This window comes from Alexandromys fortis, unplaced genomic scaffold (genome assembly GCF_014885135.2).
Source record: "Alexandromys fortis isolate MF-2015 unplaced genomic scaffold, M_Fortis_MF-2015_v1.1 scaffold_26, whole genome shotgun sequence".
NCBI lineage: Eukaryota > Metazoa > Chordata > Mammalia > Rodentia > Cricetidae > Alexandromys > Alexandromys fortis.
This window is the reverse complement of record NW_026067894.1, coordinates 8,583,447-8,603,591: the sequence shown is the minus strand read 5'-3', so window position 1 is coordinate 8,603,591 and position 20,145 is coordinate 8,583,447. Positions and strand designations below refer to the sequence as shown.

The following is a 20,145-nucleotide window of genomic DNA, read 5'->3' as shown; positions in this document are numbered from 1 at the left end:
TTTTTTTTTTTTTTCTCGAGACAGGGTTGACTGAACTAGAACCAGCTCTGTAGACCAAACTGTCCTCAGACCCAGAGATAGGGCTGCCTCTGCCTCCCAAGTGCTGGGATTAAAGGAGTGTACCATCACTGCCAAGTTAGAACAATCTTTGTAGGGTTCACTTGGGACTTTGCTGACCATATATGCTTATGTAAGGCCATTTGTGAAATAGTAACCAGGAAGCTATAAACAAAATTGTTGCCGGGCAATGGTGGCGCACGCCTTTAATCCCAGCACTTGGGAGGCAGAGGCAGGCGGATCTCTGTGAGTTCGAGGCCAGCCTGGTCTACAGAGCTAGTTCCAGGACAGGCTCCAAAGCCACAGAGAAACCCTGTCTCAAAAAAAAAAATTGTTCTCAGACTTGTTAGCCAGTGTACAGTCCATGTGACCTACTGGGGGCATGAAGTGGAGCTCCCAAGGTATCTGGTACCCTCTTCTGGCCTCCTTGGGCACTAGACACATGTGGTGCACAGACACACATTGCAAGAACTCAAAATAAAATTTAAAAACATATACACAAATATGGTTTAAAAATAAGTTGCAATACACACATTGTAGAAAATGGATGAAACTCTAGGTTATCATGTTAAACAAGTCAATTCAGAAAGACATGCCATATTTTCTCTCATATGTAGAATCTAGATTTAAAGTATGTGTGTGTAGCATAGTTTAATTGGTAGAGAGTTTGCATGAGATCCTGATTTCAGTTCTCAGCCCTAAACATTCTCAGCATCCTTTAAAAAATTATTTATTTTTATCTTATATGCATTTTTGTTTTGCCTGTATGTCTGTGTGAGGGTATCAGATCTTGGAATTACAGACAGTTGCTAACTACCACGTGGATGCTAGGAATTGAATACGAGTCCTCTGGGAGAAAAGTCAGTTCAACCGCTGATCAACTCTACAGCCCCATTCTCTGCATTCTTAAGCACTCAGGAAGCAGAGACAGGCAGATCTCAGACTTTGAGGCCAGCCTGCTCTACACAGTGAGTTCCAGGACTCAGACAAAGATGGTTTAGTGTAATGGCACTGAGTAAGAAGACCCTGTTTCATAATAAAAGGTAAGCTGAGCAGGTGGTGATTTTAAGTCGGCACTTGGGAGGCAGAGACTGGCAGATCTTTATGAATTTGAGGTCAGTTTTGTCTGCATAGGGAGTTCCAGGCCAGCCTGGATCTCATAAGGATCTACTAAGGAAGATCCTGTCTCAAAACAAACAAAAATCAGCTGGACAGTGGTGATGCACATCTTTAATCCCAGCACTTGGGAGGCAGAGGCAGGTGAATCTCTGTGAGTTAGAGGCCAGTCTGGTCTGCAGAGCTAGTTCCAGGACAGCCAGAGCTGTTAAGCAGAGAAACCCTGTCTCAAGGGGAAAAAACAAAAATACCTAAAAAGTCAAATTAAAAAGTAACAGGAAGACTAGGTATATTATTTAGTGGTAGTACTCTTGCCTAGCATGCGAATGCTCCTAGGTTCTATCCCCAGTACCACCAAGAGAAAAAACAGAGGAGAAATGATAAATTAGCAAACAATAATATTAAGACAGCTATTATTAATTCTAGCACTTGGGAGGTGCAGGCAGGAAGATCAGGAGTTTAAAAGTCATGTTTAGTTACATAGAGAGTTCAAGGCCACCCTGGATTATGTAAAGTCCTGGTGTCTCAAAAACAAAAACAAAAACAAAAAACCTTCAAACCTTTATTTTTATGTGTATGGATGTTGTGCCTACATGTATTTCTGTGCACCATGTACATGCCTGGTGCCCTTAGAGGCTAGAATGAGGTATTGGATTCCTTGTAATTGGAATTACAGATGAGTATGAAATGCCGTATGGGTGCTAGGACTCAAAACCAAGGTCCTCTGAAAGTGCTTTTAACTGCTGGGCTATCTCTCCAGCTTATATAGCAGCTTCTGAATGGAGAACTTTTAGATGTCATTTCATAACCGGACAATAGTGTTCCACACCTTTACTCCCAGCATTTGGGAGGTAGAGGCAGGTGGATACCTGTGAGTTTGAGGCCAGCCTGTTCTACAGAACAATTTCCAGGAAATCTAGGTCTGTTACACAGAGGAATCTTCTCTATCTTCTCATTTATAATAAATGTGTCAGTGATTATTTTTTTTTAAAGATTTATTTATTTATTTTATGTGCATTGGTGTTTTGCCTGCATGTATATCTGTGTGAGGGAGTTGGATCCCCTGGAACTAGAGTTACAAACAGTTGTGAGCTGTTATATGGGTTCTGGGAATTGAACCCAGGTCCTTTAGAAAGAGCAGCCAGTGCTCTTAATCGCTGAGTCATCTCTCCAGCCCCAAATGAAGCATTTTAAAAAGTTTTTTAATGTATTTATTTATGTGTGTGTATCCTCTATGTGTGGCAGAGCCCGTGAAGGCCAGAAAAGTGTATAGAATCCCCTGGAGCTAGATTTTATGGGAGGTTTTGAGTCTTCTTACATTGGTGTTGGGTTCTCTAGAACAGCAGCCATATTTTTCTTTCCAGTGCCATATCTCATGCATTCTTTTATGTGTACTTTTGACCACATTTTATTGTTTGTTGACTCATGATGCATATTGACTCATGATGCATATTGTCATAAGTAGCTTCAGATTTGAAGTTCCCTAAAATAGTTACTTCCCATATTTTTCACAATTAATTTTAGTATGACGTTCAAAGGTGTTTTCTAATGTATTACCTCTACTTGTTTTTGCTTCCTAAGTCAGGGTCAGCCTCTCATGTGCTACAACTACAGGAACACACTACTGTGTCTACCCAGTCCCCTCTTTTTTATTCTTATTTCTTTAAGATTTTTACACTTATTCGTTCATAATTGTCTTTGTGTTTGGGCACACATGTAGAGGTCAGAGGATAACTTTTGGGACTTGGGTATCTCCTTTCATGGTGATTCCAGGGTTCAAATTTACATCATCAGACTTGGTGATAAGAGTCATTACCAGATGAGCCATATTGTTGGTCTCAATTAATTAATTAATTTTGTGCCTGTGTGTATGTATGTGCATGTGAGTACAGGTACCCTCACAAACTAGGAAATGTTGTTGGGTCCTTTGGAGCTGGAATTACAGGGAGTTGCGAGTTGCCAAATGTGGGTGTTGGGAACCAAACATGGGTCCTCTGCAAGAACAGTGAGTGCTCTTAACCTCTGAGCCAACTCTTTAGCCATGGAAGCTAACCATTCTTTTTTTTTTTTTAAATATTTATTTATTTATTATGTATACAATATTCTATCTGTGTGTATGCCTGCAGGCCAGAAGAGGGCACCAGACCTCATTACAGATGGTTGTGAGCCACCATGTGGTTGCTGGGAATTGAACTCAGGACCTTTGGAAGAGCAGGCAATGCTCTTAACCTCTGAGCCATCTCTCCAGCTCCCGAAGCTAACCATTCTTACACTGCCCCGGTTACTCCTGTCTACTATTGCTGTCATTTCAGTGGCCTAGTCTGTGTTTTGTTTTGTTTTGTTTTTTTTTTTTGAAATAAGTTCTCATTGTGTAGTCCTGGCTGGCTTGGAATTCTCTGTGTAGATTTCTGGCCAAAAACTCTGAGATCTACCTAACTCTGCCTCCTGAATGTGATGATCAAAGGCATGCACCACTCCATCTGGCTATAATTGTGTGTGTGTGTGTGTGTGTGTGTGTGTGTGTGTGTGTGTGTGTGTGCATTTATATTCATGTGGGAAGGTATATGTGCACTTGTGTGCACGTAGAGGCCAAAGGACAGCCTCAAGTATACTGCCCTTCTCTCCTTCCTTGTTCCTTCTCTCTTTCCTTGGAGCTCACCATTAGGCCAGACTGGCTGGCCAGATAGCCCCAGGGAATCCTGCTGTTTCTACCTTCCTATCACTGGGCTATCACTGGGGTGCAGGCTGTACTGTAACACCAGGCTTCTATGTGTGTGCTGGTGGCTGAGCTCTCTCCCTAGCCTCGCTTCATGTGTTGTATAGCTGTTTTCTTTTTCTTCCTTCCTTTCTTTTTTATTTTTTAAAAAATACACTTACTGCATTTTATTTGTGTGTGTTTATGTGTGTGTGTACAAGTGCATTTATTTGTATGTGTATATATGTGTGTGTGTGTGTGTGTGTGTGTGTACAAGTGCACCCTTGTAGTACTTTTATGTCAACTCAACACAAGCTGGAGTCATCTGGGAAGTGGGCCCCTCACTTGAGGAACTGCCTCTATCAGATTGACCTGTGGGCATGTCTGTGGGACATTTTTTTGATTGTTAAATGATGTAGAAGGGCCCAGCCCACTGTGGGTGATGCCATCCCTGGGCATGTGGTTCTGGGTATATAAGAAACTAGCTAAGAAGCCTTTAATCCCAGAACCCTGGAGGCAGAAGCAGTTGGATCTCTGTGAGTTTGAGGCCAGCCTGATTTCCATCGTGAGTTGGAAATTTTTCATGAAAATCTTAGAGAATACGAATTTATCAGGTTAGGAAATAGAGTGAGAGGTTAGACCAATTTGCTGTTTTAGCCAAAGCTAAAATGTGGCGGAGTGTGGTGGGAATGAAGTGAATCACCAGAGACACACACATGCACACGCACACACAAATGCACGCACACACCCACACACACACCTGACTCTTAAGGTTCTTGTTCTTGCAGCTTTGCCCCAGTGTTATTAGGTTTGGTTACTTCCTAGTAAACTGAGGGCAAAAAGGTATTTATTTTTTCCTCTGCTCTTAGAATCGCTATGCTTTAAGTGGTGACTAGACCTTATGAGGGGAAGTAGATGTACAGCTGCCCTTTGCTGACCCTTTGTCAGTTGCTGGCAGCTTAGCTGTTTGTGACAGATGAGTATGTGACACTTCTGCAGGAATGAGTTCTTGTTGCAGCTGGCAGAATGGAATCATTGATATGGACTTGCTTGGCTGTTTGCTCCATAGTTCTGCTCCCTGTTGCTCAGCTGTAGCTGATTGCTAGGTCTCTCCCTCTCTCCTGGTGTACAGTCGCATCTCAAGACTGCTGCATCTGCTTGCTCCATGGCCACACGGTGTGTTTGTGTATTGCCTGAGCTGTCAGCAAAACATTTTGCTGAATATCCTTTTTGGTTGTTGCTCTGCAACCTTTTCTGTGGCCTTTCTCAGTTATGTAAAGTCAGTTACTTTTTTGGCTGTTCATGTCCAGAGAGGGAGTAGTTACTGCATAGAGAAGCTTGAAATGTAAAGTGAGACGGAGGTTAAAGTGAGGGCTTAGACAGTGGCTGAGATGAGACTCAGTGCCTGATGAGCAGTTCCGCCCTGATTAGCTCCTTCCCTCTAGTTTTGTATGCCTCCACACCTTATCCATCAGTGGGCACTTCAGCGGCTTGTCTGTCGGGAGTTTGGGCCCTACTATCCTAACAGCCACTTGTGTGAGCCGAGGTAGAAAGGTTATATTTAGTCCCACTCTCTCTAGCTCTGAAGTGGGAAGTGAGATGAGTCCTGTGTAAACACTGGCTCTTGACTGGAGATGTCACAAGGTTGGTAGAGTGTCTGCTTAATATGCACAAGACCCTGGGTTCAATCCCCAGCACCACATAAACCAGACCCAGTGACATGCTTGCAATCCAGGAATTTGGGAGGTGGAGGCGGGAAGATTAGAAGTTTGGGTCATCCTCACTTCTGTCTCCCCAGTGCTGAGATTGCAAGAGCTTTTGGCTGTGGGGGAACCCAGATCCTCAGGCTTGAGCTTATAACTAAGCCATCTTCCCACTTTCCTCCCTACATGCATGTGATGGATTGTGATCATATTCACTGCCCTGTACCCTTTCTTATTCCTCTCCCACTTGAATTGATTGCCTTCCTGTTTTTAATTAGTTCTCCTACTGTTTTAATGTCTTACTTTTTTTCCCCCAACTGAAGCATGACGTCAAATTTCTTTAGCCCTGGCATTTGGAAGGTAGAAGCAGGAGGATCTCTATGAGTTTGAGGTTAGCTTCGTCTATATAGTGAGCTTCAGGCCAGCCAGGAATTATGTAGAGAGAAACCCTGTTTCAAAAAAAAAATTTTTTTTTTGCATTTATTTATATTGGATGGGTGAGTGGGTGGGGACTTGGCCATGGCGCCCATGTGGAAGTGTCTTCGCGTTTAGCCTCCAGCTCAGATAGTAGATATGCTGGTCCAGTTTCAGTTGCTGTGTGTTCAGAGTGCATTGGACAGGTTATTCTTGGAGGTCAGCATTCCGTACTGTTTCCTTCTCCCTCTGGAAACATTCTTCTTTTTTCCTTTTTTTTTTTTTTTAACTTGATTTTTGAGACAGAATTTCTCTATGTAGCTCTGACTGTCCTGGAACTGTGTGTAGATCAAGCTGGCCTTAAACTCACAGAAATCTGCCTGTTTCTGCTTTCTGGGTGCGGGGCTTAAAGGCATGTGCCACTACTGCTCGGTGCTTTCTTTCTTAAACAGTGTTCCCTGAGCCTTGATGAGCGTCTCCTGTGATATAATGTTTAAGTGACGAAGGAAATCTGATCATTAGGAATGTCAGGAAAAAGACTTCGTTATAAAGAGGGAAATTATTTATAATTTGTATTTATTTAATTAAAACTGATTTGTGGCCTGGCGTAGTAGTGCATGACTTTAATCCTAGCACTCAGGGCAGAGGCAGGTGGATGTCTGTGAGTTCAGGTAAGCCTGGTCGACATAGTGGGTTCCAGGCCAGCCAAGGCCAGCATTTAGATGCTCACACAAAGCATAAAAAGGTGCTAATTTAGGTGATGGGTAGCTTTAAGTATTTCAGACCATTCCATTTGACAATATGGATTTTACTGGAAATTAACATTAGTTAGGAAAGTAAACTGAACTTTGTACAGAGAATCATTTTGATGTTCAGTGGCTCTGTAAAAGGGAACTGGGCCAAAATGGGGATATGAGAAATGTTCTATGATCAGAACCATTTACAATTAATAAAAAATAAAAGAAGTGAGAGAAATTCTTTTTCCAGAGCTGAGAATACAAGTCTCCATCCCATATAGCATCTTCTAAACATTTTTTTTAGTGTACACTACAACTAAACTAACCAGACAAACTAAAATTTTATTCCTAATTTCCAGTCATCATTAGATTAAGAACTGGGATTCAGGTTTCTAACTCACAATTTCAATGCATTATCTTTTGGGATACAAGGTGAATCCTATTTTTCTGAAAATAAAAGTCTAATTTTATTATGAGAAAATTCACTTATGAGAAAATTTCTAGACGAAATTAATTTTGAAGAAGGTAATCCCCAGTTTTAGTTTTGAGAATACAGCTATGGTGAAGGTGAGGCTGAGAGGTGGACTCGCTCCGAGACTGGTGGGAAGTTCTGGAATCACCAAAGATGATCTTTGGTGGATTTACAGTGTGCTCAGGCATATGCTAGTGAAATCTAGGAGTTGTTTCCTAGGTGTTGTCTCAGCCAAGTTAAAGGACAGGAAACTTCTTTACATTGACTGCATATAGGCCAGAGGTCATTCCTCTATCAAGTGGGAGATTTCTCTTAGTTTTGGATCACAAGCTCCCTTGCTTTGTGTTTACAGTCATGTTTTCTCTGTCCACTGCAGGACGTTGTTTTATTGACCCATCCTGATTTGTCAGTAATGCCTCGTGTTTGGAAAGAGTGGTTTTATTTGTCAGTTCAGCTCCGCCCTGTGTTTCAGCAGGAAGTGGGTGTATGCTTAAGCCTTTGAGGAAACTTTCTTCCTTGTCCTTGCTGCATGATAGTGAGGACTGCTGTGTCAACAGTTGTGCTTATAGGATTGTGTGTGTGTGTGTGTGTGTGTGTGTGTGTGTGTGTGAATATCATCTCATGTGGGTGCTGGGAATCAAACTTAGGTCTTTTGGAAGACTTAACCACTAAGCCATCTCTCTAGCCCATTGTCATATTTTAAATGTTTTATTGTACCACCTATGTATTATCGTAAGACTATTGTCTTAAAGTCAGATGATTATTTGTTTTTTCAGTAAACTTTGGTTTTAGAGGGAAGGTGTTGAAATGTTGTAACAAGGTTTTAGGTAGCCAAGGACAGCCTTGAATTCTTACCCCCACCTTCTGAGTGCTGAGTCATGTGCCCACATTCAGCTAATAAAGCATAGTAATTCTTATTGAACAGATTTAAACATTTTAAACAAGGAAATTTGCCTTTTGTGAGAGGTAACTATACAAAGTAAATGTCTTGTTTGCCCCTTTCAGAGCACTGTTAACTGTGGGCTGTGGGAAAAGTAGAAGTGAAAGCAGAAGTCCTGGTTGCCTCACACAGCATCCCCACAAGTCTCGTCCCCTGACTGCTGACCAGGACCAAGGACTGATTCAAAGAGGAACTGCCTTGAGAAGCATTTCCTTGTGATGGTTATGGTTGTGGCTCACACATACTTGACTTTAGGATGTGCCTGTAGAATTCTGTAGGTGTTGTCAGTGACCTTGGCTCTCAGAGCAGCATTGTTTTTTGTTTGTTTATCATATCAGCTCAAAAGGACTGGCAGTAATTACCTGGAGTTCAGAGTGTGGAATACACACTGTTGCTTCCTCTTCCTCTCAGATGGAGCATTCTTCTGCCCCTAACCACTGCATCTCCCCACAACTACCCAGTGGTGTTGCCAACAGAATTGTGGAAGATCAGAAAGCAGATCTGCACATTTTCCTGACCAAATGTGATATGTAAATATTTCATGGTATTCTCTAATGTGCATACTTGAAGTGTCTCTCTGTTTGAGGGAGATCTGGAAGGCTTTCTCTCCAGTTTAACTTTCAAAATATAAATTCTATCATGGTGTCAATATCTGGACTGCTTTTGGTACACTGCCAGTCCTGGCTAGGGAGGGATGGATGGATGGGTGAGATTTTTTTTATTTGTGGTTGGACTTATTCCCCTAGGCTGAAACTTGCTAGGAGTAGATATAGGGATAGCTTCTAGATCCGTCCTGAATATCTGGAACTGGTTCAGAGCTACCTTTTTCTTTTGGACTTCTTCAGGTATTATTTTGTTCTCTCAGATTGGTCTGGGACCCTCCTAGAGTATAAGTAGCTTAACCCCTGTATTCTCTTTAGAATACACCGCACCAGTTGTGTATCTCATAGGACCTGGTCACAGCATCTAGACTTGTCTTACCTGGTTTAGAGCACAAGTGGGTGTTGACCAGGTATGGGGGTTAGAACAACTGAGAAGCAAATCCAGACATTCTCAAAGTCAGAGCTCTATGGGGAGCAGGGGTTGGTGGGACAGGGTCTTGTGATGTAGCCCTGGCAGGCCTACTATTACAGTGTTGCCTGGGTTGACCTTGAGCTCCCGCGCCTCCTCGCCGCCTCCACCTCCCCTGGAAATTGGCCTTGAAAATTTCTCAAAGATCATTTGTCTTAGTTCTTTATTTTGTAGTTGAAGAGGAGATTGAAGCCTACAGAATTACAACGTGTGTGTGTGTGTGTGTGTGTGTGTGGTGATGGGTATTAAACCTAGTGCCTTAGGTACATGCTATATAAGTGCTTTAACACTTTACCACCGAGATATATCCCCAACCCACATCTTTGGGAGTGTTTTTGGGCTTTCTAGCAGGGAAGTGCAGCTCATATAGTCCTGGTGTTTGTTTATCTGTGTGGTTGGAGGGAGCATACAGCTTTGGGAGGGACAGGCATGAGGCTGTGATGGAGTAAGGGGACACCTGCCCAGCCAGCCTAATCAGCCAGATAACCCTGGCAATCAGTGGGGAGACCGACAGATGTCTCAGCCAGACCACCCTCACATCCTGCATCCTTGCCTTAGATGCACCATAGATGTTATCCAGTTTGACCTCTCAGTTCCCTTTCCTTCTTCCCTTTTGTGAAGCTGGAAATGAACCATATTTTATTTTATTTTATTTATTTATTTATTTTGGTTTTTCGAGACAGGGTTTCTCTGTGGTTTTGGAGCCTGTCCTGGAACTAGCTCTAGTAGACCAGGCTGGTCTCGAACTCACAGAGATCCGCCTGCCTCTGCCTCCCGAGTGCTGGGATTAAAGGTATTCGCCACCACCGCCTGGCTGATGAACCATATTTTAATTGAAAAAAAAAAGTATGTGTATGGGGGTTTTACCTGAATATATGTCTGGGCCCTTCATGTGTGCCTGGTGCCCTTAGAGGACAGAAGAAAGAATCAGATCCCTTGGAACCAGAGTTACAGATGGTTAGGAGCCACCATGTGGGTGCTGGGAGCTGAACTCAAGTCCTCTGGAAGAGCAGCTAGTGCGCTCTTAGCTGCTGAACCATCTCGCCAGCCCCTAAGTTTTTTTTTTTTTTTTTTTTTGATTTTTCCGAGACAGGGTTTCTCACAGAGATCCGCCTGCCTCTGCCTCCCGAGTGCTGGGATTAAAGACGTGCGCCACCACCGCCCGGCTCCAGCCCCTAAGTTTTTGTTTTTAATTATATATGAGGGTGTAGGTGGGTATGTGCATATGTATATATGTGCATATAGATGCCCACGAAGTCTAGAAAAGGGTGTTATATCTCCTGGATCTGGAGTTTCAGGTGATTTTGAGCCCCCTGATGTGGATGCTGAGAACAATTCAAAGACCACACATGAGTAGTACATGTGCTCAACCTCTAAGCCGTCTCTCCAGCCCAGCCTTGTTATTCCAAGCTCCTCCCAGTTCCTTCTCATAGTCTAGGAATTCCTCCCTCGGCATGCCTGACAGCTGGTCATCCGAAGGCTGAAAGATCATAATTTTATCAAAAGAGTACTCATATATAGAGCAGCTCTAGTTATAAAGAACAAGATAAATTGAAATTTACTTCTCTGTAACTTTGTATATTTTTGACAGTTCTAATTCACTTTTTATGTAACAGCTCTCAAGATAAGACTTCCTCAAATCCCCAGATTAGCAACACTGCTATATCATGAGCTTTTCCTAATCAAAAGTACTATATGACGAAGGACTGGAGAGAGGCCTCAGTGGGTAAGAGCTCTTGCTGTGCAGGCGTAAGGACTCAAGTTCAAATCTCCAGTACCCATGTAAGAGCTAAGATATGGTCATGTCTACCTATAACCCCAGCGATGGGTGGGGACAGGATCCTGGGATGCTCACTGGCCAGCCAGTCTAGTCACAGCAGCAGGTTCAGGTTTGAGGAAACGCTGTCTCCAGGTACTAAGAAATAGAGAGCAATAAGGGCAGATACTCGGTGCCCTCCTTTAGCATCTGTGTATACACTTGTACACTTACTTGTGCATCACACAAACACCTGCACAATAAAGAAAAAAAATCAAATATGACTGGAAAGGACATTTACTGTTTCCATTAAAAAACAGGGTATTTCACTCTTTCCTGTATTTAGAACTTTAGCCTTTTTTTTTTTTTTTAAAGTAATGTTGGGGTTAAAACCCAGGGTCTAGTGCATGCTGGCCAAGTGTTCTGCCTCTGAGGTGTATCCCCAGCCCTCATATCTTTTTCCTGACCAAGAATCACTATTTTGGTTCTCCTTACTTTGTTTACAGTCCTCTCTAGCACTAGCATTTAAGGTTTTAATGACACCTTTACTGAAGGAGCATACATGTTATCACTCTGTTACTATAACTGTGCGGAACAGTACAGAAAGAGCAACAGGTGGGACTGATGGGCTAGACTCACTCCTGCAACCTCTCTGGCTTCTCATTTCATAAGTGCTAGCTGGGGTGTGATGGGTCTCTGAGTCTACTCTCCTGATCCTGTGAGGTTTCTCAGTTGATCTTCTACCTCCAGCCTTCTGCCTACGTAGCCTTTGTCCTTATAGTTGAATGATCTGTCTAAAATGCAGATTAGAACCTTCGTCTCAGAGGTTCTTCAAAACCCAGTGTTCTCCCAGTTCCCCAGTAGAGCAGGACTTCTATGGCCTCTGTAACTAGATTTCCACAAGAGAAGGGAGACGGGAAAGCCTGATGCTGTGGGCACCTGTTGTGTGTGAGCTATCAACTTCTCTGGGGCATCGACAGTGGTATTCCTTATGTACAGTCTTGAGGAAAATTGAGAAAACAGTCGCTCTAATCATTTCTTTTGTTCTGTGCTTCAGATGAGGAGCACAGTTGTGAGAGACTGGAGGAGAGCTCTGTATTTCAGGAGGTCTGAGAGTATAGCTAGGGGCAACTTCAGGGGAAAACCCATCAAGTCCATTGAAGTCTAGGGTTTCATCTTTAAATTTTTTATGTGAATGCTGCATTCAACTATGTAATATGTCTATGGTTTAAAGTGTTTTTAAATATTTATCAATGAATAGAATTCATTCAGTAGGAAGATTTGCCTAGGATCTGTGGAACTACAAATAACTGTCCCCTTGCTTTAAGCTCTATAGAGGGAATTTTAGATAGATTTTTCAGTGTCTATAGAAAAATCATTGAAGCTACAGAGAAACCCTGTCTCGAAACCGCCCCCCCCCACCAAAAAAAAAAGTTTAGCCAGGCAGTGGTGGTGTATGCCTTTAATCCCAGCACTCAGGAGGCAGAGGCAGGTTTATCTCTATGAGTTCGAGACCAGCCTGGGCTACAAGAGCTAGTTCTAGGACAGGCTTCAAAGCTACAGAGAAACCCTGTCTCGAAAAAAAAAAAAAAAAGAAAAGAAAAAGAAAAATCATTGAAGATCACAATTATGAAATAACAAAGTCAAGAGACCAACTCATGTATGCCCTAACTCCAAAACCCATGTATTTTTTTTCTTTTCCTCTTTTTTGGTTCTTTTCAAGACAATGTTTCTCCGTATAACTGTCCTTGCTGTCCTGGAACTCATTTTGTAGACCAGGCTGGCCTTGAACTCACAGAGATCCATCTGCTTCCGCTTCCCGAGTGCTGGGATTAAAAGCTTGCGCCACCGCCTCCCGGCTCCCTGTATTTTCTAAAGACTGAAATCTGTTTACCATTTCTATGTTTATCGTCATTCAAATGTAGGATTTTTTTTTTCTTTTGTCAAATTACTAGTGTGGTTCAGAGTATGCGTGATTTCATGCTTCTTATATAGAAGACAACCAATCCTTGATTATCTAGAAGAAAAGTCAGCAGTTGGTATAGGTAATTCATATAGCAGACAATCTTGTCTCTTTTTGATGTCTTTGAAAAATGCCCCCCCCCAGCTCACAGATTTATTTTTAAGTATGTGGGTGTTTTGCCTGCATGTGTGTCTGTGCACTATTTGAGTACAGTGTCCTCAAAGGCCAAAGAGAGCATCAGATCACCTGGAAACTAGTGTTAGAGATGGTTGTGAATCACTGTGTGCTGGGGCTAGAACCCATGTCCTCTGGAAGAGCATCCAGTGCTCTTAACTGCTGAGCCTTATTGCAAGCACAAAAAAAATGTTTTTTCTGTTTGTTTTTCTGTGTAACTTTGCCTATCCTGAACTTGTCTATAGATCAGGCAGACCCCAACCCAGATGTTACCTGCCTTGCCTCCAAAGTGCTGAGATTAAAGGCCTGGAACACCCAGTCAGAAGAACCATCATTTAAAAGAAATAGCAGATCTGCTTTTTTGATTGTTTGAAAAATAGTAACATAATTTTTCTCTTACTCTGTCCTTTTTATATTTACTTATTTACTTTTGTTTTTTTGAGACAAAGGTTTCTCTCTATATCCCTGGCTGTCCTGGAACTCACCCTGGCCTCAAATTCAGAGATCCGCCTGCCTCTGCCTCCTGGGTGCTGGGATTAAAGGTATGCACCACCACTACATTAAGTGCTCTTAGCCCCGGCGCCACCGTTTCTCTAGCCCCAGAAGTTGGTTCTTTGCAGCATGTGGATCGGATCCTGGGGTTGAATTTAGGCTGTCACGCTTTGCAGCTCGTATTCATGCACTCAGCCATTGCACTGGCTCAGCTGCGTTTAACTCCCACCTCCTTTCCTGTTCTAGATTCTTTTTACCATGGTTTAGATTCATTAATCAACATGTGTTATTGAGTGTAAGTGTGCGTCTATCTTTGTACCTGATGCCATTTGCTTTAAGTAAAAGATGGAAAGAGACTCGAAAGTCTGGAGTTTGGGTTAAAAACCTGGTGGGTCTTAATAGAGATATGGAATGAAGTCATTTCCTAAGACAGTGGACAAGTATTCAGGAAACACCTCTGCACCCCAAAGATAGGCACAGCTGCCACACAGTGACCGTTAGGGAGGTTCAAAGTTAGAAGCAAACAGCTGGTTCTTTTAGTCACTAGGCTGTTGCTGCTGGTGACAGGAAATCTTGTTCCCTAGGCTGCTGGCTTCCTGTTTTATTTTTACTTTGTAGAAGACCAGAATGTCCATAACAAGGAGCAGCCTGTTCCAGAGGGTCCCACTGCCTCTGTGTACTTGTTAGTTTGGGGTTTTTGTTTTGGGTGAAACAAAATGCGGGTTTTCTTTTAGTCTCTACAGTAATTAGCTTGCCGTAAGCATTTTGTGTTCGCAAACAACTCTGGTGATGAGCTGGTGTTTTAGGATTTGAAGTGAGTAAACCTGACTCTTCCTTTTCCTCCTCTTCTTCTTAGGAATTTATGGTTGAGGAGTTTCTGTAGTTGCCTGTCTTTGTGCCTTTTCATTTTATGTGAGTTTTCCATTTCCCCTTGCACATATGCTGTTAAGACATTTTAGATTTCTTTATATTTTCCTAAGATATGAAAACAAGGCCTGTCTGCTGTGACTTGACTGCTCTGATCATAACCATTTTCTCCTTGACTTAGTAATGTAGGAATTTGGTAAATCTAAATAATAGCTCCATGTGAGCCTGAAGTGCTGGCCTGTCAGGTGGACACCTTGGGAAAGGGCTCAGCTACCAGGATGAGAAACAGTGATGGAAGGTTTCTGCATCTGTTCCAGACACACGCTGCAGGTCTTGGCCCAGGTGTATAGAATTCAGTAGAGGAGCATTGCGTGGAAGAGAGGGCCAGGGAGTCTTAAAACACAGATGGTTCAACGTCCTGGTCGATGTATTGAACATGTGAATTTTTTCTTGATTTTCCTTCGTTCTGTCAGTTTACAGACTAAACTTTGGTAGGTTCATAGATCCTGGCAGCCAGTATTTAGTTGTATGTTACCAGTCATCATCCAGGAAGATCTAGAGAAGTTACATACAGAGGCTTATCTGTGGAATCACTGTTGGCAGCTGAATTAATTGAGGCAAGTATCAGATGAAGGTGAGGAAGGCTGCCTTTGTTTTTTCCTTTTCTTTTTTAAATTTTTCCTTTAGAAAAGGAACTCACGTGGTTCAGTCTGGCCTTGAACTCCTATTTAGCTGAGAATGACTGAACTTTCATACTCCTGCTTCTTACGTGCACCACCATGTCTAGTTCAGGCCATGTTGGGGTTGGGGCTCAAACCTGGGGTCTCATGCGTGCTAGTAAGTACCATGGTTGCATTCCTTGCTGCAGTAGGATGTTTTTGAACCTTGTAACTGGTGGTCTACAATCTGATCTGTATTGGTTGCGGATACCCCAAGGATAGCATCTGTACCACTCACTGTCTTGTACCTGCTATTTTCTGACTGAGCCTCTTTGTCTGGAGGGCTCTTATTGGTTAGAGCAGTAATTGCTACTTGAAGGTTTTTGTTGCCTCCATGATATCACCAGTTCAGAATTTCTAAACTTATAGTAAGACTCTTTAGTAACCCTTGAAAAGAAGGTAAGATGCTTAAACTAGAAGGCAGACAGGGGAGTAAAGATTTAACAAACAAAACAACAGCAAAACTGTTTAGATCAGAACAGTACTGAAAAGGGAAAGAAGACTCAACATGGCCCAATGTGCCTGGGATCTGTGGTTAAGTACTGTTTTCCTGTTATTTCTTTTTAAGGTTGTTTTTCATCATTGAGAACATTGCCTGAAGCAGGTCCACCATGCCGTTAGTAACCAGGAACATCGAGCCAAGGCACCTGTGCCGTCAGACGTTGCCTAGCGATACAAGCGAGCTGGAATGCAGGACCAACATCACCCTGGCAAATGTCATCCGACAGCTGGGCAGCCTGAGTGAGTGCCTTGGAGAGCCTGTGCTTTGCCCTCAGGGGTCGTTGGTGCTCTTTATTTAGTTTCCCTCTCCTCCATGTTCCTATTTCACCCCCATCTGCCTTCCCTCAGTGATGTGAAAATGTATCCCCTGCTCTCTTCTCAAAGAAAGGCTCTTTTTTTGGTTCATCTTCCTCCCCTCTACCGTCTCGTCATCTGCCACCACCTTCTAGGTCCTATCTTCCCCTCCACCTGCTTCAAAAGCATGTGAGGGAAGGGTGGCATGCAGGGGCTGCAGCAGAAACTGCAGATGCAGTGACAGAGCAGAAATTCTCCGTGTGCAGTGGGAGGTTCAGAGCAGCGTCTTGGGTTGAGGAATGCTCCTGTAATTAGACGATCTGTTCCGTGGAGCCTGACTTTGTTGAAGCCTCACACGTGCCAGTAGTCTGTCTACCCAACACCCCACCGTGATCTTCCCAAAGGGTGCACTCATAGAGATTCTGGCTGCCTTGTCTACCCTGGTACACATCTAATTGTGCTGCAAGCCCCCAGGTCCAAGATCAGGGTACAAATTGCTCTGCAGTCTCTGGAGTATTAAGAGTTCTGCAAGCTGTGTGAACACACAGTGACACAAATGGTAGCTGGAGCCATTCTTCTCTAGGAGGAAAACAGGAATTAGCCCAGTCTGTCCAGTCTGTTCAGAGCTGAGCTAAATCCATAGATAGATAGATAGATAGATAGATAGATAGATAGATAGATAGATAGATAGATAGATAGATAGAGGCTAAATTAATGAGACTACCTGGGGTGGGGTATTTGCATGTAGTTTGGATGATTCCATTATGAATCAAGCTGACATTTGCTTGAAGCTGAGGTTTGGAAAAAGGCAGGTGCTAGGACTAGCCCTGCATTTGTCTAGTGCTATCCCAGCTCCCATAAGCACCTCTGTCGAAATGCCACTTTAGTGATCTTCTTTAGCAAAGGCATTTTTTTGCGAATTATTTCCAACACTCACTGCTCCTACTGACAGCAAAGAAATATCAGAAAGCCTGGATTCCCCTGGATAGTGCTATTGCCTACCTTTAAAGTAGGAACCCAAGGAGACACAGCTCTGTGATCAGATGATATATGGAGTCTGAGACCCCTAAACCTTCAGCTAGCACAGTTGACAGGCTTAGTGAACCCTGGATGGGACGTCATGGAGAAGGAACCTGTTGCCACTGCCTGCCTTACACAAAGACACCACCAGCAGCGCAGCAGCACTGCAGGAGCACTGCAAGAGCACTGCAGCACAGGAAAGCTGCAGAGCCTCACTGCTTCCTTCTGCACAGGACAGAGATCAGCCACTCAGCGGGAGTCCTGCCCCTCTCAGATAGTTTCCAGCACTGGTAGAGGCTGTTGTGAACTTTCCCACTTGTGATTGAACCACTCCTATCTTGGAGGCTGATCTGAGGGCCAGGGTCAGCTTTTAGCTAAGGAAACAAGAGTTCGTCACATTAGGGTGCTAACTGACCCTTTTATTCATCCAATGAACGTGGATTGAATATATTTTATATGCTGTATATTGTGAAGATACAGAAACAAGAGGAGAAGGTCCCTGATTTCCAGGAGCTAATAATCTACCAAAAGAGATAGGAAGAACTAAGTTTTGAGTGGACAGTGGAGAGAGCCTGAGAGGGGAACTCATAATTGTTGATTACCTGTTTTATGCCAGTTCTCAGTGAAATGTTGAATAATTTCATTTAATATCACCAAATACTTGTACACGTCTAGGAAGTTATAGTCCCATTTTTCAGATGAACAAATGAAAGCTCAGAGACAGGAAATAACTTTCCTGAAGAAAAGTCAGTAAGACTCAAAGTACTCATTTATTACTTTTTTTTTTTTTTTTTTTTTTTGAATTTTCGAGACAGGGTTTCTCCTTAGCTTTTTGGTTCCTGTCCTGGAACTAGCTCTTGTAGACCAGGCTGGCCTCGAACTCAAAAAGATCCACCTGCCTCTGCCTTCCTAGTGCTGGGATTAAAGGCGTGCGCCACCACTGCCTGGCTGTAATTCTGAACTTTGAAATTTTTTTGTTTAGAGATAGGCTGGTTTAGAACTTACTGTGTAACCCAGGCTGGCCTTGAGCCTCCCAAATGCTGCCGCTATTCCTGTTTCTAATTTGGAATTTTTGGTTTATTATTGAGATAAGGAAGATATCCTCTTCCTTAGAGGAGGAGGAGGGGATATAAGGTGCAATGTCAACTTCTCAAGAGCTGGGAATCAGGTAGAAAGTCTACAGCAGACTCAACAATGGGGAAAAATCTTATACCCCGGTATTCTGACCCGTTGACAGATGACATCGCATGGTTGTTCCTCATTGGCTAGGAACGATCAGGACCTCTGACAGCGCCTGTGGCTAGTCGTGACCAGGACCTCTTGAGAGCACTGGCGGTCTCTGGGTTTGCTCCTTTTGGTCTGATAGGCCTTAACTTCCTACGTATCCACCCTTTCTATTTATTACATGTGTGCTCAGTGGAGTCATAGTTCTTTGCTCAGGTCTTGTTGACCCTGTCTCAGGAGGGCTCAGCAACTGAACTATGCCTGTCTTAGGTTGTCCTGCCAAACAAGCTCTTACCTGTCTTTGACTGCCATCCCTAGAAGAGCATACATTCCTGGGGAGCTGTCAGGATTAGGGGAGTAGGCAGTAACTGTTTGAATTACAAATAACCAGGCTAGATGCTGGGTGGTTGTATCTCACGTCTTTAATCCTAGCACTCGGGAGGCAGAGGCAGGCAGATCTCAGTTCCTGGACAGGCACCAAGACTACACAGAGTAACTCGAAAAACAAACAAAACAAAACACCAAAAACTAAAACAACACACACAGGCACACCAGGCATGCATAACCTCCTGTAGAGGACTGCAAGAGAGCCCTTAACACCTGAAAAGTCACCTTAGTTTCTGTCCCCTGATATTGGATCTGCATGAGACATTTGAAGAGAATAAGACTTAACAGCAACACCCCACCAATTAATGCATATGTGAACATCAGGAAGGATCCAATAGCCTTTTTATATTATGCCAAACTTTTTTTTTATGAGGAATTATTTTTAATTATTATTAAAAATAATCAATTTGGGGGGCAATGAGAACAAGAGAGGGGAGTATATACATTACCCATTCTTGGTTATTCCCTCCTTGGTAAAAGTGTGCTGATCCATGACTGGGTGTATATCTCTTACTGGGACCTGTTGTGGCAGCCTGAGGGAAAACACAAGCACACCCTCTCCCACGGGTTACGGGGGCAGGAGGGAGATAGGATCTCTCCATTTCCCCAGGGGCAGGGGTGTGTTCCTTGGCAGAGTTGCCCAGTGCTTGTAAGCTGGATTGAGCTCCCTGTCATCAAATCTAAAAAAGTTCATATAGAAAAGGACCTCTGTTAAGGACAGATGAGGACCTCTTCTAGTCTCTGGCAAGATAGTCCTGGCCAATAGCTCCTTGAGAGCTCTGTTGGTCTCTCCACAGTGGCTTGTGCCTGTGGATTGTGGGGTTTGCCAGTGGTGTGGGAAGTCCTCCAGGAACCCAGAAAGTTATTGAGTTGTTGAGAGGCATAGGCAGAGCCATACATGTAGACGCATAGACATATGAAAAATGTAATAATATTCTACTAACTATACATGTCATATCTACCTACTTACCTACCTACCTACCTATCAGTCTGTTAATATATACTTAAGTTGCTTAACCAAAAAAAGGTACTAAAGAGTCAAAAAGAGAAATAGAATTTTGGGGAGATAACAGTTTTAACAACAATAGTCCCTAGACTTTTGGTTTTCTTCTGTCCCACACCAGGTGGCTCTTATGTGAGACAGAAACTCTGAATTTTTCTTCTAACAACATGTTGGGTTTAAAGAATGAGAGAGCCATGCTCCAAATCTAAAGCCAGCTTTGATTTTTAATTGAGTCGGGACTACGACTTTTCTGAGAAGTAAAGAGATATAGATGTTTAGTGAGATCTAATACATGACAGGTACCTGAGCTCAGTCCTCTGAGTGGCATTAGGGATGGGAGTGGAGGAGGGGGCTGCATGGGGCTGTAAGGAAGTGCAGGGAGCCCTGATGAGATCTTGTTTTGTGACTGTCAGTTTGATATGATATCCAAAATGATAGTATCTGATAAACCATCCAGTCCAGGAATGGGAAGGAGGTGGACGGTGCTCCGACTAAAGGCATGTCACCAGTTAAGGGCTCTAGGATCACCATTGCCCCATG

At 43.2% G+C, this 20,145-nt stretch overlaps 1 protein-coding gene across 3 annotated transcripts in view; it reads left to right on the top strand.

The window, feature by feature from the left end:
• The window catches only part of Wasf2 (WASP family member 2), an 89,505-nt gene that overhangs the window by 47,478 nt on the left and 21,882 nt on the right, over positions 1–20,145 (top strand). For all 3 annotated transcript variants that reach the window (XM_050150399.1, XM_050150390.1, XM_050150383.1), the window contains exon 2: positions 15,745–15,917. In XM_050150399.1, coding sequence (XP_050006356.1) covers positions 15,788–15,917 — 130 coding nt within the window. In that variant the 5' untranslated portion in view covers positions 15,745–15,787. The remainder of the gene's footprint in view (positions 1–15,744; positions 15,918–20,145) is intronic.